We start from the raw sequence: 24,965 nt of genomic DNA, 5'->3' as shown, positions 1-24,965 counted from the left end.
TAATTCTAATGCACACAAATACATATTATACATAATATATTAATCGAAAGCTAAACTACATGATGTGATATTTTCATCGTATTTCCTAAGTTAGCAACTTCTAACAAATAATGTACATCTGACCTAAAGCGCTTCAACCATGACATGAATAACTTTCAAAGATTTTTTTCTGGGGGAGGAGCGAGCAGCCAGTCATAGACAGGGTAGGGTACAGTAGCACAGGCATCAAACTCGGTCAAGACCAGTAAATGTTCTTTAATCTGTATATTCAAACCAATCATGTGCTTCATATGAGATTAGAGCAAGCACAGTGGGTAACTGAGAGGCACATTTCCTTTCATTCTCAGAAACAGATGTGACCTGGAGTCCATGTTAATAAAGATGAGACTTAATCTTCTACCACCATCATGCTTCCAGCGTCTCTTACAGATATCTATATACTGCAGAAAGAATTAGTAGGAAATGACAGCCAAAATAAAAGAAACAAAGCACCAACAGCAGGAAGTGTTAGGCTCATTCCAAGTCTGGTCAGTGACAATATAACTGAAATAGAGCAAAAAAAAAAAAAAAAAGGCTTTTTTTTCCCCTTCACTGATTATATATTATACACACATTTCTCTAGTAGTAATAGCTCCTTTTTAAAAAGTTAAATATTAAAAATGGGCAGCGAGCATCGTTCTCTTACAAACATGTGGTTACACAGCAGGCAGCCAGCTGCACACAGCCTGCTACTAATCCTAACAACCCCCCCTATCTTTAAATCAAAACCGCTCTGGACACGCTGGAATTGCCTCTCAGGGTTTTCAACGATTGCTCCCTTGAGCTTCGACAGGCTAACTGTGAGCAGCACTGACTCAGCCTTTGTCCTGTGAGGGGACAGCAAAATTCTCAGAATTCCAGGGAAACCATCAAAGCATAAGGAGAGAGGTATCCATAACACCCCCTTCTCTCTCACTCACACTCACACACACACAGAGCAAATTTAATATATTCTGGTGTCGATGCTTTTATAACGAGTTTTTAACCTTAAAGTGTCCACAAAATATGTGATGACCAATTTTAAGATCACAAAATGTAATTTTAACTGCAGTGAGTCTCAAAACATGTATACTGACTACTACAACCATGTATCCCTCCATGTAAAACACAAGACTTTTGTTGCCTCCCGGGGTGCCCATCACATGTGCTGAGCATCACAAACACCACAATTGTCATTTACAGCCTGAAATTACAATTTGAATATGCCATATCTGACAGACGAAGTGGTCCATATGCCTGGTATGAGTAAAAATGTCCAGCACACAGACAAGAGAGACCCCCACCTAACACACCCACCCACCCATACACCCCCACTCTTCTGTATTAGGAATGAGGGAATGAGGGCAGACTGGGGGCCTTGGGGCCATCGTCTCCCTTGTGAATAACAAGCATTCAGCAAGGCAGACAGACTGCTGTACACAGCATAAGGGCAACACAGAACACCACACATTCGCACATCTAAGGCTGCAACGATTTATCAAGTAACTCAAATAAGATGATTATAAAAAATCCTTAATGCAAATTTTTTGCTTTGATGCTTCCTTTCCACAACTCTGTAGAGCTCAGCTGTGACCGTGTTTCACCCACGTTTGCAACTAAAACCTGCAATTAAAAGGTATCAGGAGAACATATGTGAATTTAAAGTACTACAACATTAAGAAGCAGACACATTACTACTACTACTTTGGTAGTAAAATACGAACAATAAATAAGAGTATGCATTTAAGTAAACAGCAATTTTATTACTTGCTGTATTTAATTAAGTTGTCCGGATGCTGAAGACAGGATCAAACCTCCACCTTATTGCTGCTGTGATCTTACACAAACTCACAAAATGTTTGTCATACCCAAGCTGGAATTTCTCACATGTAGCTGAAAACAGAAGCTAGTCAGCTTCGGCTGTGAGGACAGTGTGGTCTAATACACCCCGTACCTCCTTTAGAGTCTCCCCTGCTTATTGCAGGTATCACTATGAGACACGAGTGGGACGGCTGCTGTCAGCCATCAGCAAACTGCCTATAATTTACACATCGCATCAAACTAAGTTAACTGTTCATCTGCATATTTTAACTTCTGTAGCTTTGCTGTAGATTTTTCAGTCTGTAAAACAGATGGCGATAGATGAGAGCAGCTACAAAGTTCACTCCTGACAGCTTTTTTTCCCAGTAAAGGTTTTAATGGTGATTTATTTAAGACGTTTTGGACGCTAAAAAGGTGTGTTTTTTTCTTTTCGCGCCACCTGAGCTCACCATCTCAGTAACGGCTCTCCCTCTCTGCTCTGTGTGTACACAGACCCCGGCTCCACGCTAAACTATGACAGGATCATCTTCACTGCTGTCATGTTATCAGCCTTTTTGTTGAAAAACTGGGGCCTGCATGGGCTTAACCACTTATCCAGCTTAGGTCTCAGGAGGAGTGTGAAGCCCGTCCCAGGTGGCAGGGTACACAAAAAAGTTATGGGAAAACTTTTTCCCCATATGTGGGGAAAATGTTGCTATTCCTAATTTCAAAACAAAAATTTGGGGTCACCATTATTGTTTTTAAAAATATCCAAATTTACTAGTCAGTATGCCAAAAGCATTCTTCACAACCAGCAGACCACATGGGGGTAAGTGTTGCCTTGGCAATGAAGCAAAAGACAGTCACAACCAGGCAGGCCATCAGAGTGGCACGCACACACACACCCACACACACACAAGCTGCAGTTCACCACAACCACGACTGTGACCCAGCGTCACTCTGTCCCCCCTATGAAAGGCAGATTGTGTGGGCTATTTCTGGAGGGCCTGAAAGGCTACAGCCCTGCTCTGAAGCAATGGAGGAAGTGGCTGCCCACAGGCAGGCACTGCTGGCAGCATCACACACACTTCTCTATCCTCCCCAAACCCCCTTGCTTCATTTCACTTGCAATATGAGAGGTTTTTATTTATCCTCTGAATTTCACATATCATCAAGTAAATTTCTTCTTGCATTCAAACACTCAGTTTTGAATGCACCTGTAAGCACCACATCAGTTACAGCTTTCTCATGATAATGGAAATAATCCTGTCTTCAATACTCCAACCATTTGAATTACAAACATCCCAAGATCCAATACTTTGGTACCAAGTGTTCCCAAAATAATCAGGGTTCTAGCCAGTGGTTGATCACCCAGCACTGCGCTGGGCAGCGGTACTGTCGCGTCAGGCTGAGAAATTTACCAGTTTGCATTTGAAACTGCTCACTATCACTACAATTAGCAAGCAGGCACAGCTACTAGCAAACAGTTGTCTGGTCTCCAGGGCAGATTGGAGAGATTATATCGCTTGGCTGAATGTCTCAAGTGTTCCCCCAAATAAGCTGGAGGTGGTGGCTGGGGAGAGGGAGGTCTGGGTTCCTCTGCTTAGGCTGCTACCACCACGACCTAAACACAGACAAGCAGTGAATGGATGATGATGGCTGCAGATGCCGATGATTGCTCTGTATTGTTCTTATTAGATCTTAGCTCAGCTTTCGATACAGCGGATCACCGTATTCTCATTGATAGGCGGCCAGGTCACTGCTGCCCCTGTGACCTGACCCCAGATAAGCAAAAGAAAATAGATGGCTCGATGAATGATGGATTTTGTTTTATTATTCTATAGGACAGTGGGTACAATAGATGTGTTAACAAGTTGTGTGCGCGTATTATTTATAAAATGTTATAAAAATATTTCATGCAAAAACATGTTAATGTAATTGATGCATATGAACTCTGGTATAAAGTCTTTTAGAATTTTAATGTTACTGGTACAAACTACCAAATGTCTGGTATCATGGCATCCTGAATGCTTTACAACTTTTCACTGCTTTAACAAAATTCAGACTGTCTCAGGAAGCCAAGATGTGCTGAACATTTTAAAGCACCAATCATGAATCTCAAAAAAAAACCAAAAAAAAAAACCAGAGGATGCAGTTTGGTGTATAGACTGTGAAACCCCTTGATGCATTTTTTTTTATTTTTAGCCGCCCTAGTTAACCCCCACCAGGCCTATGTTAACTATTATTTTCTTAGACTACTGTTGCCATTTAAACACATAAACAAAAAACTATAAATAATATTTAGAAACAGAATAGACAAGTAAAATGTCACAACTTAATATTGTTTTGACTGTTTAGTTAAGCACGGTGGCGTAGTGGTTAGCACTGCTGCCTCACAGTTAGAATACCATCTGGAAGGCCTGGGTTCGATTCCACCTTGGCCCAGGCCTCTCCCTCTCTCTGTGTGGAGTTTGCATGTTCTCCCCGTGCTTGCGTGGGTTTCCTCCGGGTACTCCGGTTTCCTCCCACATTCCAAAGACATGCACTTACTGGGGTTAGGTTAATTGGCTAATCTAAATTGCCCATAGGTGTGAATGAGAGCATGAATGTGAGTGTGAAAGGTCGTCTGTCCCTCTGTGTTGGCCCTGCAACAGGCTGGCGACCTGTTCAGGGTGTACCCTGCCTCTCGCCCTATGACAGCTGGGATAGGCTCCAGCCCCCCCGCGACCCTTAACAGGATGTGCGGAAGCGAATGGATGGATGGATGTTTAGTTAATATCTGTTCATTTATGTCCACTAATTACAGATTACTACCTTCCCCTCTTTTCAGGGAGAAACTCTGTTTAGTATATATGACTCAAATTAGAGCACCCTTACTGAGTGGAGTTTGCATGTTCTTTCTCTGCCAGCACAGGATTCCTCTACATGTATAAATTTCTACCACATGGTACTGAATGGCCACTTGCTAGTGCTTAATGGCCACACCCACTAGCAAACTGATGATAGCGATCGCTGCCCATAGCTAACAGCTGAAACAGCCCGGTGCAGCGCTGGGCAATGAACCGCTAGCTAGAACCTTGGCTTTGTTAAACCTTTTCCCTTTTGTTCTGCTGTGTAGTATGGTCTCTATATTACAATGCTCATTGTATTGTCATGTTTGGTCAAAAAAGGTGATAGAACACAAAGTTGTACTCATGACAGTACAGTGCTTAACGCCTGGAAATTTGGATGTTGCTGCAAAGAGTATACACACGCACACACACACACACACACACACACACACACACACACACACACACACCTTCAACTTGGCAGCAAAGAAGACCCGACAATCATCACTGGTTAATGTCACCAGTTTAGCATCCAACTAAACTATGGTCCCAAACCCGTTCTGTCCCTGAGTTATCGCGCTGAAGAAGGCCCAGGAAAATGTTTCTGTATAGCTGTATGATTTCACAGTAGATTTGACCTTTAGGACATAAAATTTCACCATTTCATAATTAATACCATCAGAAAGTTGTATCAGATTTTGTTGTTATTAGCGTGAGTTTAGAGTAATGGCCAAAAACAGGTTTTGGTGGGGTCACAGTGATGCAGAAGTTAGACAACCAACTTCTAATCAAATGAACATCTGCGACAAATGTGAAGAAATTCCCTGAGATATCACAAGAAAGAGGCAGACAGATGGACAGACAACAACGTTAAGCACATTAGGAGAGGGTGTTATAGATAAAACCCTCTAAATATCATTATAATAAATATTGTGGAAATATTATTTAGAAATGAGGATACTTGATAGCTTTGCAAAAATTGTCTAAAAATCAAATATTGCCATAAAACAGTACTGCAGAGCGATTTCTAGCATACATCCTGATAGTATGTACAATGCAAATGTTATATCAAAATATGTGACAGATTTCCAACACATTGCCCACCTCTAACACATCTCAAACTGAAGGCGACAGACTAACATATCTAGGAGACACACTGTATACATGCAGTGTGTAAAGAGGAAGTGATACAAGCTGCACACTGGCTCTATCACAGCCCTGCTGCATTATCACAGCCCATAAGATACAAGTTTCAGTACTGAAATCAAAACACCATTTTAGTCTTAGTTTACAGACAATGGTTTTTTGTAAACATAAGCACCAAATTTTTCAAAATTAGGATTTAAACTATTTATATTAAGTTTACTATTGCTGCAGCTAAATAATGCATCAATTTCAGTCTATCGACTGTCGCTTCTTTCATTCAAGTCCAAGTGAGGTAAAAAAGTTGGCAACAAAAGTGGTACCACAAGTGAAATATGATACTTCACAAGCTCTCAACCAATCTCCACCACAATCACTGCTATAAATCTGTCCTGGTCAAGAGTCACAGCACACTGATTCTTAAGTCTTGTTAGCAATGATCACACCTCTATAGTGATGCAAACACTGTATGACTACAACAGAGACACCACGACACACAGAAGCCCAGATATATGTTCAGTCATCCCCTCTGTGCCCCTCTTCATGTCCTCACTGGCCTCCAGACTTGACTGCAAGCTGTTGAGGTGTTTTTGTGTGTAAAAGGAGGCTGGCTGCCAGAGCTGTCACTCCAGTCTCAAAACAGCCATCCTACTTTCTGTTTAGGGCCACCACAATGACCAACACCCTCAAACTGAGCGCCAGAGGCACACAGAGAGAGCTACAATAGAGCCAGTATGTTAGTGTGTGTGCGCGTTTGTGTGTCTCTGCACCCTCTTGAATGACACCGACTCGCAGAGGCTCAAACCAAACACGCCCCTTTCCTGGTTTTCAGACACGCACAGGGGTACAATCTGGATTCTCACTCTAAACATAAGTCTCTCTTGGGTCTTTTCCTGAACTTCCTGTTTGGATCTCAGACTATGAATCCAATTGGTTGCCTACTACTCAGTATACTACTGTCAAAACACTGTGGCATGCTGAGTTTTTTAAGAGACCCTCGCTACGAGGACTACACCTCATGGCAACGACTTGTCCCAACCTACAGACAGCCATTTTGGTTCTAAATAGGGATCCATAGATTGTCTAACGCAGTATCTTAGTTGAGCAGAATGTGAGCGACCTGACATATCACAGAGAGTGAGAGGATGAATGGAAGGTTCAAGGTTTTCCCCTCAGGGTTAAGCATCAGTTTAAAAGTCAGCAAAGGGACACAAATCACCGCTGGGGAAAAAAAAAATAAAAAAATTCAGAAAGATGGATGCTGTGTTTGTGAGCACCCACATATTTTCTATGAGAGGCAGATGAACAGTGATGATGTCAGCCCCAAAAACCTGTCAGTGCCCACGCTTGCAAAACATTCCAGTAACTCAGTGACAAGTAGCAACCACCCAAATCACACAAACACACACACACACGTAGACAGGATGCATGAAATATTTAGACACAGGAGGAAACTCCACTGTACTGCAGAAATTCCTGGTATTCTTATGCTCGAGGACCTTTCATTGTTGATGCAAAATTGCGTTTTCTTTACAGTCAATTAGTGCCAGCACACTGCAGCTGGAAAAGTGGTAAAACATCCAAAATATTATTGCATAAATACACATAAAGTTAGAAATCTGGGATCTTACAGAACAAGTGAACGAAAGTGATAACAGTGATGGGATTCATCCTTGCTGCAAATGGGGATGTTTACCACAACAAAAACACCTCCACTTTGAAACCTTGCATGGAGTAAAGTTGCTCTAGATAGGCAACATTAGAATGGCCACACCAACAATCATCATCACCCTTAAGTGCTTAGTTTTTAAGAGGCATGGAAGTTTTGATCCATTAAAGTAACTGTGGCTTTAATGTCTGCTTCCCAGATGCTTTTTACAGGCTTGTTCTGCTCTGCAATGCATTCAGGCAGCCTAGCACAGGAAGGGGAGTTTCTGCAGCGTTTGCAGCGTCCACGTTATAACATCCTGTATTCCCCCCTTCTGAAAGAAAAATACAAAATGCAATAAATGCATTCATGCAATCAGAGAAGGGATGTAGGCCACTTCTGCGTCAAGATAAAAGCCAGTTCATCGCCTGCTTTTAGCCACACAGGGCTTGTCATGTTACAGTTTGCCGCTTTTAAATAAATCATAAGCACAAAAAAAAAAAAAAAAAAAATTCACTCTATATAAAAGACTACCAGGTTAAAAGCTGCATGCGTCTATTGGATAGGTGAGTTTAATATTTCATGATTAAACAGGCCATTATACTGCACAGATCTAGGCCAAGGCTCAGGCTGAAGGGAGGGGGCTCAGATAACGGTCCAAACCCCGTCCCAACAACGTAAGGGAACACAGCTCCGGTCCGAGGGGGCTCAAGGGAGGGGCAAAGCCATCTAGGTTAATCCAGACAAAACACAGACAACGAAAACAATAAGCAACCGCGTCAAAGAGAAGCATCGATTTCTACTTTTAAAGTGATTCGATCAAGTCCAGGTGGACATCACCGGGGTTTCCGCGTTTTAACCGTCCCACAATGACTCTTCAGGACCCTGCAGCCACAGCACTGACAGCTTGCTGTCACATCCTTTGTTAATTTACTCCTGCAAATGACATTTTTCAGAATGCAACTTCTAAGACCTGTAAATGAGAGAGAACAGGGGAAATGCAGTTGAAACGGGTGAATAAATCCGTCTTAGGTCCCAGCCGACCAAACTGCAAGCCACCCCCCCCCCCCCCCCCTCAAAGGTAGCCCTTATAACGTTAGCTTGTAGCAAATGAAGTTAGCCCAAGTTTTCTGTCAACAGATGGAAGCAGTATGTTTTTCTGAAGCTAAAACGCGTTTGGAGCTGGGGGATCGTAATGGAATTCTGCGCGCAGTTTCTTCTCCAGTCAGAAATGTGAGACACCGGCTGACAGGCTCGCATTCAAGTATACTAATCCCGTGAGGCCTGCGCACCCCGGCCTAAAGTTGAGGGCTAACAGCCAACTGACAGCGCCTAAGTCGGTCAGCTGTAAACGGCGGCTTGGCCCGTCCCCGCCTCCCTCCCCTCCTCCTGGTTGCCCACAGCTAATAATACGCCGTTAAAGCTAGCAGAGCAGGCTAACTCAAACACCCACCTCGCTTGTCGAGGTCGTAACCAATCACAACAAAGTAGTCGGCGAGCCTGGCCATCTTGGAGGCTCACGGCGACAGGCCTTTCTCGCTAAATCCTCTTCTCTTTCTGCCGTCAATAGTCCATTTACGTCCTGCCGGCGATAGACACATCACGGGCGACAGTAGCATCCTTCCAGCTGTACCCCGCCGCCATACTGTCAGTCTGCCTTGCCCTGACAGCGGAGAGCTGCGAGTCTGCGCACTGAGACACTTCCAGGGAGGGGCTGCTCGGCAGGAATGTCCCATGTGGGGAGCCAAACCAGCTCAGGGGCCAAAAGTCTGACCAAAACCTATAATAAACTCAAAGAAGTTTCAACAATGCCGGCGCTAAAGGGGTGAAAGGTGGTGACGGATTTTCAGTGCCCTGAAATGAAGAGGACCCACAAAAATTCTGTGGAACTGCCTCTTTGAAACGGATACCCAAAAGCCAAACTGCCCAAGAATTGCTTTTTGTGCCTGTTTCAAGAGAATTATTATCAGATTAAAAACTAAAATATTCCGCAGAGAAACCAGTGTTTTAGTTGTACAAAGATGCTTATAAAATCTCACTTTTGAGCACTTACTTAATAAGGACCACAGTTTAACATTTGTCAGATCTAAAACTGCAGCATTTAGTCAGCTGGTAGAAACTGAGGCAGCCACTGTTAAGATTATTATTATTTATTGTCATTTGCAAGCAAAATGCCACACTTACTGTGATACAAGCTTCTCAAAATTCTGCTGCTTTTTTTTTTTTTTTACCTGAAGTGACTATTTCTGGGTTTTTATGTTCATTGGATAAAACAAGTGATTTGAAGGGGACACCGAGATGAGAGCAGGTGTGATACTAAAAAAAGGAGCATTTTTAAGTAAATAAGTTGTTGTTAAATAGTTGTTGGTTCATAACCTGTGAAGTGAGGGAGGTGTGTTTCTCCGGCAAAATAAGCAAAGACTAGAGAAAGTCATTAAATGCATAATCACTGTAGCAGATTGTTTTTAATTCCCCTTCTTCAGATCCCAATGTGGGGCAAACATAATACGTGACATGAACTCCCAACTCTGGAAATGGAAAGTGGGCATCCTTGTTCAGCTGAACAATGTTTCCCCATTTTTTAAAGGACGTTCTGTATCCACAGTTTGTAGGTAGATGATGTGATGAATGCGTTAGACTGACAAAATGATTATCTTTCAGACCCACTGTCTTCTTTGTTGAAGTTTCCTGTTTGTGTTTCAGCAGAATTGTTGTCGCTGGAGGCGCACAAAGAGGAAATTTACTCTTAAAAAGACAATAACTTTGGTTTGTGTTACTTGTATTTCATCATGTCGAAAACTACAAAAGCCCCAGATCATTAAACTTAAAAACAATGACATTTAAGAGGCTGGCGCTCATCCCATAATTGATTTGTGTGAATTACTCCAGGGGATTTTTAAAATCTGTTTTTCTGTGACATGTGTGCAAAAGAAAATATGTAGTTGGGTTTATTTAATTGTATGAAAGATAAGTTGTAATCTATTGTGTCTCTTGGAACTTAAATTAAATATGTAACGTCATTAATGCACTTTTTTCCCATGTCAGACCTTACAGCTGGAACTTCCTCTTTTCTGGCTCACAGCGAGGCTTCTTAGTGGTTTTATCAGATAGCGTGACCTCATCCCAGTCCTGGCCTCTTTTCATTTGTGCAGTGTTTGTTTTTTTTAGGATTTTACTGATCAGTTTTAGAGGATATTTTGGTTTGTCCTCAGGCTGTGTAGCACAAAGCGGGATGTCAGTCTGTAGCCTTTTCCTCTAAATAAAATTTTCTGACAGGACAAAAAAAAAGGGTCTTGGCATTCATACACGAACACACCCTTCCAGAGCAATAGTCTCACCTAGCAGGATGATGTTCCCTGTTAAACTGCAAAAACAGTTAGGAGGAACAGCTCACCTATCAACATAAAAGGCACAAGGCTTTGACTCTGGCTCCAAACTCATCAGATCCAAATCCATGGGGTGCACTGGAACAAGCCAGATCCAGGAAGTCCGTGTTTGCTTCCTGCACACCAGATGCTATAGTACACCCCCATAGGTCCCATGTTCAGGCCCTGATGGGTCAGAACAGCTTTGGTGGCAGGAGAAGGGATCTAAATAAGGTGTGTATTGGTGCATTTATACTGACTTTCACATTTTTTTTCATCTTTTTTCATTCATTTGGAAAAACGTATCCTACAAAACATTTGTGACACATGTTATATATATATATAAATAAAACGAATGTTGCATTATTATAATATGGCTCACATAGCTTCACTTTAGGTTTTCATTGGGAATTTGTATTCCAAAGGAATGTCTGGGAACCATTTAGCAAAATTACCACACAGTCATTAATTAACTACTCAGTCTAAGCAGAAGTCCAAACACTCAACCTCAGCACCAAGCCATGAAAAGATATTGTGAGATATGGATTTTGCCAAAATGTTTGTGTAGCATTTGTCAGACTTTGCGTAACCAAACAATTCCCCCAACTCTGCCGTCAATCATCTGATCTGGACAACCAAAATTCCACAGTTATAAAAATAATATTATCAGAAATATGTTGAACTTTTGGCTTTGGTAAGTCACGTTGCGTAAGGCTACAGAAAAGCCAGGCCCCATACTGTAGTGTCAATTTGAATGCGCAGATAACATTCAGTGGCATGTGAGGAAGGCCTAATAGCCCACATCCGTATGGCCTGTCCTTGCTGTCAGCACTGTAACAGCCTTGAGAGACTCACAGCACTTCCTGTAGTTTGACCTTTGACTTAAAGCTCTTATCACTCTCTGTTTGCGAGCGATCCCACGCATGGGATGTCATATCTTTTTGTTAAGTGTTGTCTTCCCAAAACTCAGTAAAAAACACCCCCCTTCTCCTTTCTTTTGTTATCTGTGACTTGGCTGGGTGACAACAGGACTGCTCTTTGATAGAAAATGACTTCTGACAACCAACCCTGTGTTAACAGAAAATAACATGTAACTGAGGTCACTGCTGTGGTATTGATTCTTTCAGTTGATATTAACTCCAGGTTGACTCTGAAGCGTGCTTGTTATGTTGTCAGAGAAATGGAAGCAGGATCAGAAAGACGGGAGGACAAGAGCAGCTCCGTCTCTCTCTCAGACTCTCCCCTCACATCAAACACTACACATTAATGAACTGTTCTTGCAAAAACAAGCTTGAACTCTGCAAATGTCCAAGTTATTACTTACTAGTAATGTGGCCTTTGACTTAGATAAACATGTTGGGCATCTCAGTGCTCTTAGCTGGAAACTTGTGCTGTTATTGCTCTTTTATTATCAAGATGCTGAAGTGCTGGACTATGAAAGCTTACACAAACATAGCTGGCAAAAGTAAATAAAGATTCTGTTACAGCTGTGATGCTGTAGAGGTACATTAGTACTTGTGGCATTGTTAACTTGCAGATCAGTGAAGACATCAGTAATGCTGGAAGATAACGGGGTCCATCTCGATACAAGGACTTCTAGCAAGACAGTTCCAAACTACATTCAGCACATATTCTAACAGAATGATCTCATATTAGACGAGTCCAGTACTATCACACACTGAGGACATTTGGTGCATTATGAAACAAAAATGTATCAAAGGAGAGCGCCAAATGTTAAACAGATGAAATCCTGTAACAAGCTAGCATTGGATTTCAGAACTACTGCAAATGCTTTCACTAGTTACCAAACACTAGAATCAGAAGAGGTGATGCAGTTCAGTGGTAAGCATCTCCCTTTCGTCATTTCATATGTTGTCTTTGCACTTTAATCAAGTGCATATAGGCTTTAAGTGACTTAAATATTGCCATCCATCCAACCTTTCTCTTCCGCTTATCCTTTTCAGGGTCGTGGGGGGCTTGTGCCTATCCCAGCTGACACAGGGTGAGAGGCAGGGTACATCCTGTACAAGTAACCAGCCTGTTACAGGGCCAACCATTCATACTCACACCTATGGGCAATTTAGAGTGACCAGTTAACCCCAGTAACTGCAGGTCTTTGGACTGTGGGAGGAAACTGGAGGAAACCCACACAGACACTGGAAGAACATGCAAACTCCACACAGTGAGAGGTCCGGGCCAAGATGTAATCGAACCCAGACCTTCTAGATGTCATTCTGACTGTGAGGCAGCACTGCTAACCACAACGCCACCGTGCTGCCCTTAAATGTTATTTCTAGGGCTGGGACTTTAACGCGTTAATTTCAATTAATTAATTACAAAGCATGTAATTAATTCGATTAATTTTTTTAATCGAGTCCCACCCCTAATATATATATATATATATATATATATACACTCAATGTGTTGGTAGAATTCTTCCTTTGTAACAATTCTTAGAATTCTTAGAAGCACACACACACACACACACGCACACACACACACACACACACACATACACATATATATATATATATATATATCAGGGCTGGGACTTTAACGCGTTAATTTCGATTAATTAACTACGGGGAAATTAACGAATTAAAAATTTTAACGCATTTTAATCGCACTTTGCACCGTGGAACGTTTCTCAGTGCACGAGTTCCCGGAATACAGATTATATCGACGCACAATGTCCAAATTCAGGGGCCGCATCCTGCGAAGGACTCGGCCCACGTCCTTCAGAGCCCACGAAGACCGCAAAGGGAGGACGTGAGCGGCTAGCCTTCATATCAGCGTCACCTGTCCTCACCTGTAGCTCATGTCGCCTAGCAACCGTGAGTGTGAAGCACAGCTGTGTAAAAGCAGCTGTTAAACGGAGAACAAACTTTTTCTCCTTTTTGTGGTTTAATTTTAAGTCTTTTATTGAAAATAAGCTGTTAAAACAAGCATAACACATTTCAACATCAAGGAATATAGCTGAGCTAATGATTAATTTCCAACTATATTAAGTGAGACATTAATGTTGAATAAAACTATCCAGTTACGATGCTTAACTTTAATTTCAGGAGTTTGCTTATCACAGGAGTACTTCCACCCTTCGTTGGTCTGTGTAGTAGACTGGTGGGAAAATAAACAAAATTTTGAAGTTTAAGCTTATGTATATTGATTCATTCATCAACCAAACTTAAATTAATATTTCTCATGTCAAATATTGAAATGCGATTAAAATGCAATTAATTTTGATTAATTAATTACAAAGCTTGTAATTAATTCGATTAATTTTTTTAATCGAGTCCCACCCCTAGTTATTTCATTCAATTTATTTGATATTTAACACAGCATTCTCATTTGTCTGGTTGTAAAAAATCAAGGATATGGATTTGCATGAACTAAATGAACTTAGTGAAAGAAAATGACATAGGAGCCAGGTATGTGTATAGTAAGTAATGATTATGCATTGCAGCTTTGTTATTTGCCACCATCTCATTTTGTGTGTGTGTGTGTGTTTTTTTACACCTTTTATTTCTAGGAATAAAGAAGAAGTGAGCTGGCAATGTGCCTCTCCTATCACTGATTCTCTGTTCTTCAAACATGCAACTCAGTGACAGCGTGAAGCTAGTCTGTGCAGGATGCAACAACCATGTGACTTCCTGTAGACTAACCAACAGACAGGAAGTGGTTTGAAGGCCTCATGCACATCATTGCTCTTCACAGGGCTATTCCAGCAGCTGACTTTGTCTCAGCTCAGGTGAAGCATAACATATGAAAATGCTTCACTGAGCAGGTACCAGACTCATTAGTTGAATTCCCCTGAGATGAGACAAACAGATGCAGAGTCACAGTGATGTTTTAATATGACACTCTTGCAGTTAGGTTGTTAAATGAAGGAAACACACACACACACACACACACTCCCCAGTCTCTGTTGCTGCTGTAATTGGAGCTGCATACACAAAGGTAATGTGGCAAAGTAATCTGTGTACACTAAACTGGTGCTTGCTGAGTTGTAACTAAGCGTTTGTACCCATAACACCAAGGGTGGTTGATCGCAGACTGAAATAAACATGTATTTGTTATGTATCCTGTGACATAAAATGATAAGAGTTGAATCCAAGCTATAAAGGGTTAGTCCACTTATTTGGTATTTGATCACCTGGGACTTGGAATCAACAGACAAAAAAAAAAAAAAAGCAAGATCATGACTGAAGAAGAGGAGACTTAGATACTGTACACACATCCTAAAGATGTTAGCTCCGGACATGCAAAGCAGCTTGACAGTGACTTGTCATCAAACCGTCTCTGTAAATGCCCTTGCAAGTGCCACAGCACCAGCCTGAAATAGTGACTTTCTGTATAATCGCCCATTCTTCTGAACTCAGTTGTGTTTTGTGCTGAACTTATTTCTCACAAGAATACAGCTGTTTGTGATTTGTGACAAATATGTTTGTAATTAACATATCTTTGTGTCATGGTCCTGGGCCTTTTGCCCAGTGGTTTGTGCTTTTTGGTTTTGTTGAGGTTCTGATATTGTTAATCCTTTTGTTGTGTCTGCTTCTGGTTTAGATTCTTAGCTTGTAGGTTTTACAATATTGAGTTTTTGTAGCTTCTTTAGTTCCTTTTTGGGTTTTGTTATAGCCTCAGACCTTCTTAGTTTAGTTCTTAAGTTATGTTCTTGGTTACAGCTTATTGCTTTCCCTGGGTCCCTGTCTGGTCTGTGTTTGTATTGTATTTGTCTTTTCCTGTTTTATTTTGACAGTCTCCTCTTTCCTGTGTGTTGTGTTCAGTTTTGCTTCCCCTGTCTCGTCAGGTTCATTCACTCCACCTGTCCTTCCCAGCTCTTTCCTCTTGTCTTGTTGCCTTGTGTGTTTATTTATATATATATATATATATATATATATATATATATATATATATATATATATATATATATATATATATATATATATATATATATATATATATATATATATATCATAAAATATCATGCAATGAAGCATAATCATTTTTTCAATCAATTTTTTATTTTTTAAATCACTAATAAGCATTTGTGGCTGTAAAACCTGGGATTTTATTTATTTATTTTTTTAGGCCTAGCAAAATAATATTGCTAACTTCCTTTTGAGGTTTTAAGGACAAATAATTTATGTTCCTGCATGTGCTAATAAATCAAAAATATAGTTAAAATCTTGAACATCTGGCAAAAGACAGAAACTGTAAGATAAAAATCATTGCTTGGTCATTTAAAGTCCACAAAGAACTGTGGTGTCAGTTATTGCAAATAGACTGATCATATACATCACCTCCCGTATGCCAAAAACCTTCATCGTTTTGAAAACATTTCTTCAGTATTCTTTGTGATGAAGAAGCCCGTGCTGCCTGTTTGAGGTAGAATATCACACAGATAATATACTGGTAAATTGTCTCTTAAGTTTATGGCCACCCAGCCAAAATAGCATCTTAAAGGTGTTTCACTTATAAACAGCCAGGCCTTTGGAATGGATAAATGGGACTAAGAATTTGCTGGATGTGTATGTAATAGCTCATCTGATCAGTCACTCTAGTAATTCAGCTTTCAGTATTATTTCCATGGCACATAACATATAAAAGCTAACATATTATCGAGTTGAGTAGAATTTTAGTCAGAAACCCCTATAGTTCATATTTGCTTTGGATTTGCAGGTCTCTTATCGAATGTCAGATAAAGAGATTAATGCTAATTGTGTACACGTGAGTTCAGCACAAGGTGCACAGAAGCTGCAGACTAACTTCTTATGTTTTGCTTCTTTTACTTTTTTTTGTAAAGCACTTCAGGGTTTCCACCAGGAGGAGAGACCAGAAGGAGCACTGAGGAGGATTTTTCCCAAAGAGGAGGCATCAAATCCCAGTTGACTTCATTCCTCTTCAGCAATGAATGATTTAGCTACCTCAGTAACTGGACTTTAGAGTACGGATAACAACTGAACAGGTAAATAGTATGAAATCATAAAATTAACTCTTGTTCAAGTAAATGCAACATATATTGTTATGTGGTGTCAAGCCAAACCCAAGAGAAGGACTCAGTTGCAGACACAGAGGAGCCAGAGGTGAGTTAGAGTCTGTGGCCCAGTTAAGGAAATCCAAGCAGTTACTGCTGCTGAAAGAGGGGTAAGGCTTACTTGGTGGAGGGTGAGGGTCCATCCTGGAGGGGTGAGTGTTGGCAGTGGAGAGGAGATCTGTTTCTTGGAGAAGACGTAATCCGCCTTTTGGCCAGGAGGCAGTTCACTGGAAGAGGTAAAAGGGACAATCAAAACAGGAAGCAAATCACTGGAGTAGTTACAAAGTTACAAAGGACTGGACACAACAGGCTCCATGTGAGAGACGTGAAAGGTTGGGTGGACCCGAAAGGTCACTGGGAACTTAAGCCTTACAGCTGTGGGGCTAAGGACAGTCTCAATTTCATATGGCCCAATATAGTGAGGAGCTCATTTCTTAGACAAAGATTTCAGAGGAATGTCTTTAGCACTCAACCAAATCTTTTGACACTGGTTGTAGTGAGAAGCTGTGGTTTGACAGCTATTGGCCAGACACTGAATCTGACTGGAGGCCCAGAGAAGAGCAGCCCTGGTCTGTGCCTAGACCCACTGACTTTTCTGCAGTTGATGTTGAACAGATGGAACAGCCAATTCCTTATTTAGTCTTTCTGTTTGTCTGTTTGTCTGTGGGTGGAAACAAGAAGTAAGGTAGGCTTTGGCCAAGTTTTCCACACTTGAGAGACAAACTGGGGGCTGTGATCATAAACAGTTTCAACAGGAATTCCATGAAGTTTGAATATGTGGTTGACTAGGAGATCGACTGTCTCAGTGGCAGAGGGAAGCATAGCTAGTGTGAAGTGGGCTGATCTGGAGAAACTGTCTATAACTGAGACAATGACTGTATTGCTGTTGGAGGGTGTTAACCTGGTTACAAAGTCCAATAATAAGTGCGACCAGGGTATGTGTGGTACTGATAATGGTTGGAGAAGACCTGAGGGTGGTTGAGAGCTACTCTTATTGTGAGCACAGACAGAATAGGCCGCCACATACTCTCTCACGTCTCTGTCTAGGGAGAGCCACCAGAAGGATTGCTTACAGAAGGCAATGGTTCTACTCACCCCAGGATGGCAGGTGAACCTCACTGTATGCTGCTGTCTGGAGAGTATGAGAGCGGGCTGTGGAGGGAACATAGTGGTGGTTGGGTGGCCCAGTCCTGGGGTCCAGAACAGCTTGGAGGGCATGCTGAATCATGCGCTCTTTATGCGTGAAAACCGTGGGGGCGTTGGTGAGACCAAAGAGGATAACCAAGTCCTCAAAATGTCCCAGTGGAGAGTTGAAGAAGGCTGTTTTCTATTCGTCCCCCTCCCTAACCCAGTGATATCCCTAATCCAGTTTGGTGAAGATGATGGCTCCTTGCATGTGTTCAAAGGCAGAACTAGTGAGAGGTAGAGCATATTTATTCTCACTGGCGATCTGATTCAGTCTATAGTCTATGCATGGCTGCAAGGTTTTGTATTTCTTGGACACAAAAAAGAATCCAACCCCCACCGGAGACAAAGACGGCCAAATGATCCCATTTTTCCATCGACTTTCCATTGAGTTGATGTGCAGGAACTTTCAGATTACTGTATTTTCCGGAGTATAAATCGCACTTTTTTTCATAGTTTGGCTGGGGGTGCGACCTATACTCCGGAGCGACGTATATGTGACATTTATAACACATGAACCAAAATACTCCAGCCACTTGACATCTCCGTGAACTGCAGCTTTAAGGCAGTCTTGCGTAACCTGTGGGCGCAGTGGATGATGGATGGAGAGCACAGCTTAACGGCAACTGGGAGAATGCGCCACCCAACTTTCCTGGAAGTCATTGGATGGATCAAGAAAACATGGGCTTCAGTGACAAACCATCCTGTTGGGATTCAGAAAGGCTGGAATAATTGGAACTGCAGCTGACGACGAGTCTGACTAACGCGACACAGAAGAGGAAGCGGCGCTTCGTCTACGGAGTGTACGGAATTGTTTAGAAGTGACACCGAGGATGAAGAATTCAATGGATTGATGGTTTGGTTAACTTGTTAGTATGTGCTTTATGCTATGGTTATCTGAATAACTTAATGTTACGTTAACATACCGAACACGTGTTCGTTGTGCGTCATGTAGCTGAATGTGTTACGTTAGCATAACGTAGGCGTAACCGTGTTCGTCCTGTTCTTTAATCCATTATTATTTTAAATTGCCGTTCAAGATGGAATTTCTGCTCTGGGTCTCGGATTCTATCAACCCTGAAACTGAAATGTCTTCAGTTTATGGATGCACTGTTTGGAAACTACACAATGTCTCTTTAGTTGATGAAGTACAGGACAGGATGCACTTTGACCCCACAGTGCACTGAGATCACTTCTACTTCAGCTACTGCTGTATGCCTTCACTTCCTGGATGAATTCAGTGGGTGTGTCGATGATATCACACCGACTCCCCTAAACTCTGAGATATTTGGGTCAACCTGCTAAAGGACATTATGATCCATCATTTTACATGTTCCTCAGATTTGATTTGATGCAGAGCTGAAATGTCTGAGAGATTTTTGTGATATTATGCTCATTTTGGGGCAGTTGTAACTATAGATATATGTAGATATGATAATATAACATGATTATTGAAGCTACTTTCGACTGCTTTCTTGTCACAAGGGGTCACCACAGAGTTTTATACCAGTGTTGTGTTTAACATAAGGTAAATCTCCAGTGTTTGGCTCTTTCCCCTGTTAAACTGTTATAAAGGTAATGCCACCTGTCTTTACAGTTCTTAGCTGGCCTCGATAACATGTTGCGACCATGCAGAAAGTTTTAAACATGTACCAAAATCATGGTGAAACACATTAAGCAGGTTACATCCTCAAACAGAAGAGGCAAAAGTGGGCTTTTTGCCTTCAGACTGAATCAGCAACTCCGACTGAGAGACTGTCACAGCTGGGGGAAGGCAAACACTAAAGAGGACAGAGAAGTACACTTGTATGTGCACTTACTCAGCAGGTTAGATTAAAAGAAAAATGTTAAAAATTTGAAAGTTGCAAAATGCATGTTTTTTTTTTTTTTTAGCGTAAAGACACTTCTATTGTAAATGGATACACAAAACATTAAAAAATCAGCAGCAATTAGGAGAATTTAATGTCTGGCACTTGCTGGGGGAATGACCTATCCTCAAGCCTCAGGTTGATTGCCATTCCAGCTCACAGGTATCAGAGGGAGTGTCTGGGCTCTGTGCCACACCAGACTGGGAAAATCATTTCTTTTTTGAACCTGACTTTTATTATGAGACGCCAAGATTTCTGGGAGATTATCGGCCACTTCTGTCCTGCTCCATCATGTTTCCCACAATGAAATCCAATCGCTTATTTGTCCACCGCACCGTCCTGTTAGCTCCCTCCTCCCACACACCACTGCACTGGTGAGCAGCCATGTCAAACAAACTTGACCGAGACGGTTCGGACGGAGACAACAGGGCACTTAGACAAACTCGATCGCACACAATCTCAAACAAACAATGCAAAGACTGAACAAGCCAAGAGGATGCTAACCTCACAACAGTGGGAAAATGTTTTCATTTCGATTCTTCACAGGGGTTTCACTTGTGCAACAGTTATTTTAAAATCCAAGAAAACACCCTCATATAAAGTTTGTTTTGTGTCCAAATATACTGGTAAATAATGTTTGTTTAGGCTTTCAGAGGGGTTAATTTAGGCTGTTCCTCATGGGAAACACCAAAAACAGATTCACCCACAGCTGGAGATGCTGCACTGTGTCTTCTGTTGATGTAACATGAGGTTCACTAGGGGGCAGCAATCATTAGACTACCACATGGTGGCTCCTTATGGCTCAGTGAGAAAAGAAAAACATTCTAAAATAGCCAAAAGACAAAGAATATACATATCACACAGACATCACAAATATACTGTTTCACCTGGCTAGAAATGAATCCACAAGGTGTGGACTGTTTTCCTGCAGTCATGATTAAACAAGAAGAAAAGGAGAAAAGGAAAATAACTAAAATGTTGATGTAAAGAAAAAAGTGCGGAAGGGAAATGCAGGGGATGGGAACACTGGCCACATGCTGCTTAGGTGGAACCCTGTTTTCAGTCATATCACGTGCTGTGAGGAAGCAGAAACACGCACACGGACTGTTTGTTCAGAGGGGCCGGACAGTAAGTTCTCCTCGTAGCTGCAGGTGGTGTGTGTTTATATATGAAGTCCTTCAGCTCAGTGACTTTCACGTCACTCTGCATGGATCTGCTTGGATGATGGATTTGTTTTGCATCACAGGCCATCGCACTTCAGCGTTGGGACACCGCAGCATCAAGGTTCTGTTTATGGGACTTTACCCTTAAAAACAGTGCATCAGAAATCCTGAAGCACGCTGAACTTGAGTTTTCCTTCTCCACATCTGAGTGCGTTTTTGAGTAAAATTTTCACTGTAGCTAGGCTACATTTCCAAAACTCACTTCTAAATCTTTCAGATGTTTCAAAGCCTGGACAACCAAAACTTTCTTCCCAAGCAGCTATCAGTGTAACCCAATGCTGTTCACCCTCTTCACCCATGATTGACCCCCCACCCACCCAACACTATAATAAAATTTGCAGATCATACAACAGCTGTTGGGCTGATCATCATCAATAATGAGGTTTTCAGGCTTGAGGTGGCACATTTGGTTGAGAGGTGTGAGAAGAGCAGCCTGGTCCTCAACACATAGACAGGAAGTACATCCCACCTCCCCCTTCACATACATGGAGAAGCAGTTAAGAGTGCGGAGAAACTAAAGTTCCTTGCATTCAACTTGTCCAACCACCTGACATGGACCTTCAACACTGGTCAAAAAAACCCAACAAAGACTGTTCTTCCTAAGGAGGTTGAAGCAAGCACAGCCGCCCTGGAAACTGCTGCTGAACTTCTACACAACCACCGCTGAGAGCATCCTCACGATCAGCATCACGGTGTGCTGAAGAAGCTGCACAGCTGCACAGTGTGTAGTGGGGTTGGAGCTCTCACACCTAGATGCTGAAGAAGAAGGCCAGTGGCATCATTCACACTGCAGTCACACTATGCCACTTATGCCAACAGACTAATACAATTCCACAAAAACAGACTGAGGAGCATCTTTTTTTCCCCAGGCTGTGGACTCCATTACCCTCCAATCAACCCCTATTCATTCATTTCTAGAAATTTTTGAGTGCTTTTTAAAAAACAAACTTTAGATTTGCCAGATTTATTTATTTTTTTTAAGATTTACACTTTACAAAGTCCGGGAGTCACAGTGACTCATTCGCTTGCTTTTTCCCATCAGATTTATTAAGAATAACAAAAGCATAAAAGAAAGCTACAGTTTGTATTTAACCCTGAAATCCCATTCATCTGCAGCCCTGTGCTGTGCTCACTCCATTCATGAGTTAAACACCCAATGACCTCATGTTACAAGCCATTGCTTAAAAGGAACAGTTGAAAAGCGACTTTTAAGAGGATCCATAAAATCATCTGTGACTGTCCAGGAGTTACTGCAGGTCACTGTGGTCAAGTATGATAATCACTTCTATTTTTCAGCAGCTTTATTTGCTTTGTGACTCATCGTAAAACTGGCTCTATTGCTGGAGGAAAAATTTGATTAATTCCATGAAAGAGAGCAAGCAACAAATATTCTGCTGAGACTGTAAGACTCTGAGTGCTCTGGAGCTTTAATGCATTTGAGATTTTGCTTCATTAAGGACCACCGTTTTCCAATTTGACCGTATTATTAGTTTGAATTATTTTGAAAGGAGGCTGTTATATCCTCTTACATTCAGAGATTCACATTATCAGAGAACATCAAGCAACAGCCCTCCAGTCTTTCCTTTTCAGATGACTTTCAAAACCACAGATAGGAGCTCTTTTAAAGCTTCCCTGTGCCGTTTGGACTCGTGACACCGTTTATGGACTTGTGTTTGCTAATTGCAGCTTAAAACAAAAGTAAAAGCCTGAGAGATCAAACCAAGTGGGAATCTTCTGTTCAGAATCCAGCGGGTGCCAACAAACTCTTACATAAACTTGTTAGAACCAGTAAATGGTAGCCTGTTTCCTCAGCCAAGTCTGACTGATAAATGAGTTACCGGCAGCTGCCTATGTGGGGAAATTTCAGGGATCATTGTGCCGCCACAAATCAGTCGGTGCTGATGTAACTGTGGTTGATATGAATGAATTAACCCTGATTGGTGAATGCAGGAGGAGTCTGACTCACTCACCTGACAGCATGACTGTAGGGTGGTTGCATTAAATGTTTCAAACTGTACAAATGATGGTGAAAAATTGTGAGATTAAAATCAAAGCAAAGATCAGAAGGATCTTTTCAGAGCTGGATTAATGAGTTACCTGTAGATCTTTCCAAGGCTTCAGCTCCAGTGGTATTATAACTACTGAGTAAGTACTTGAGATGATCAAAGCAGAGCTGAGCTGTAAGATGATATCGCTGAGGGCGAGAAGTTGGCAACTACCATTAATGAATCTGTCTTAGTGAATATCACTCTCCTCAGGACTTGCATTGCACTCCAGGCTGGGATTATTTAGCACATTATAGCCAAAATCCAGCAGAAACATCCAAATCGTGTTTCCAACTGTGTAAAAAGCACTCTCTCTGATTTCAAGGAGTCAAATCACACAAGCAAAATTTGGAAAACGGACTCTGGAGTTTGCCAATTGAGGTGTAATAATGGTGCCGAGCAGAACGGATCCACTTCTCATTTCAAACTCCCTTTAATACCAAGTATCCCCTTAAAAAATGGACTATGTTAGGTTGTAAATGAATGCTGAGTTCTTGAAGCGATATATACCAGAAGCAAGAAAACCTGGCAGCGTGAGGATCAGATTAGCTTTGATGATGCCAAATTCTGATGTCTAAATGACCGGCAGAGCACTTCCGAAACACTGGAAAAACCCATTTACTTCATCATATCTGCCCAAGGCTCAGTGATACACATGAGGACCACAGGCTGCTCCATGTGCTCCAATCCCACAAGAGAGTTACTGTAGTCCAAATTACTGTAAAACCTCAATGTTGCCAAGATTGTTAGAAGTGGACCAGTAGAGAAGGTGGCCGGCGCCGATAAATCACATTTCCCTTTAGATCAGTTTGATATGTAATATTTATCTGGGGGAAGAGATGGTAGCAGGATGTTCCACAGGATGAAGGAAAACTTGTGAAGGCAGTGTGCTGCTCTGGGCAATGTTCTGCTGTGGACTGCACTTTGAAATGTACCATCTTCCTGCAGCAACCTCTTCCATCTCCATAATGTGCCCTGCTACACTACAAAAAAGTTCAGGAATGGTTTTAAAATTGTGACACATATTTGAGCATCTTGACTTGGGCTCAGAATTCCCTAAATGTTAATGAAATCGAGAATTTGTGGGATGCACTGCAAAAACAAGAGACACTCTCCAGAATGATTTGGATCCTGATGACATCTCTCTTGTTGGCAAGAGTGGGCACCTCCAGAACATTGTGCAGATGGCTTAAATGTTGTACCTAAATGATGCACTTATCAGTTTTAAGATGCAATTAAGGTTCAAAATGCACAGCATATAAAGAACCTTCTGCTGGATGGCTTGTGCCATAGGCCGCCCTGTCACCTCACAGCAAAAAGGTTGATGGTTCTAATCTGGTCACCTGAGGTCATTCAGAGTGGAGTAGGCATGCTCACTGCAGTCCAGTCATCTCCCTGCATGCAAAGACATTCATGTTAGTTTAACTGGTGTTTCTAAGCTGGCAGTAGACGTGGATGTGTGACTGTGTGGTTGTCTGTCTCTGTGTGTCAGGCCTGTGATGGACTGGGGACCTGTCCAGGGTGTAGCTTGGATAGGCTCCAGCCCCCTGGTGACACACAAGTGCACAAGTGGTTAGAAAATAGACGGATGGATGGAAACTCGTGGCTTATGATTACAGGGGAGTGACAGAGTCATCTGGAGTCATCTGATTTTCCTGCGTGATCTTTGACAGCCACAGAAGGTCTTTTTACAAAACTTACTGTTGTTCTGCTGACATTTGGAGAACCTTTAAAGAATTATCAAACTACAATGAAGCTCGACATGGCACATGCCATGGCTCTTTTTAAAATGAAACTCCAACAAA

At 41.8% G+C, this 24,965-nt stretch overlaps 1 protein-coding gene across 3 annotated transcripts in view; it reads right to left on the bottom strand.

Annotated features, from left to right (window-relative positions):
- The window catches only part of sbf1 (SET binding factor 1), a 65,319-nt gene extending 56,044 nt beyond the window's left edge, over nucleotides 1-9,275 (bottom strand). For 2 of the 3 annotated variants that reach the window (XM_030719792.1, XM_030719791.1), the window contains exon 1: nucleotides 8,894-9,274. In XM_030719792.1, coding sequence (XP_030575652.1) covers nucleotides 8,894-8,948 — 55 coding nt within the window. In that variant the 5' untranslated portion in view covers nucleotides 8,949-9,274. Of the gene's footprint in view, nucleotides 1-8,893 lie in introns of all 3 variants that reach the window. The other variant, XM_030719790.1, reaches the window with a different exon arrangement.
- Nucleotides 9,276-24,965: the final 15,690 nt, after the last annotated feature.

The sequence above is a fragment of the Archocentrus centrarchus genome, chromosome 23, assembly GCF_007364275.1.
Source record: "Archocentrus centrarchus isolate MPI-CPG fArcCen1 chromosome 23, fArcCen1, whole genome shotgun sequence".
NCBI lineage: Eukaryota > Metazoa > Chordata > Actinopteri > Cichliformes > Cichlidae > Archocentrus > Archocentrus centrarchus.
The sequence above is the reverse complement of the archived record's forward strand: the minus strand, read 5'-3'. Positions and strand labels throughout refer to the sequence as shown.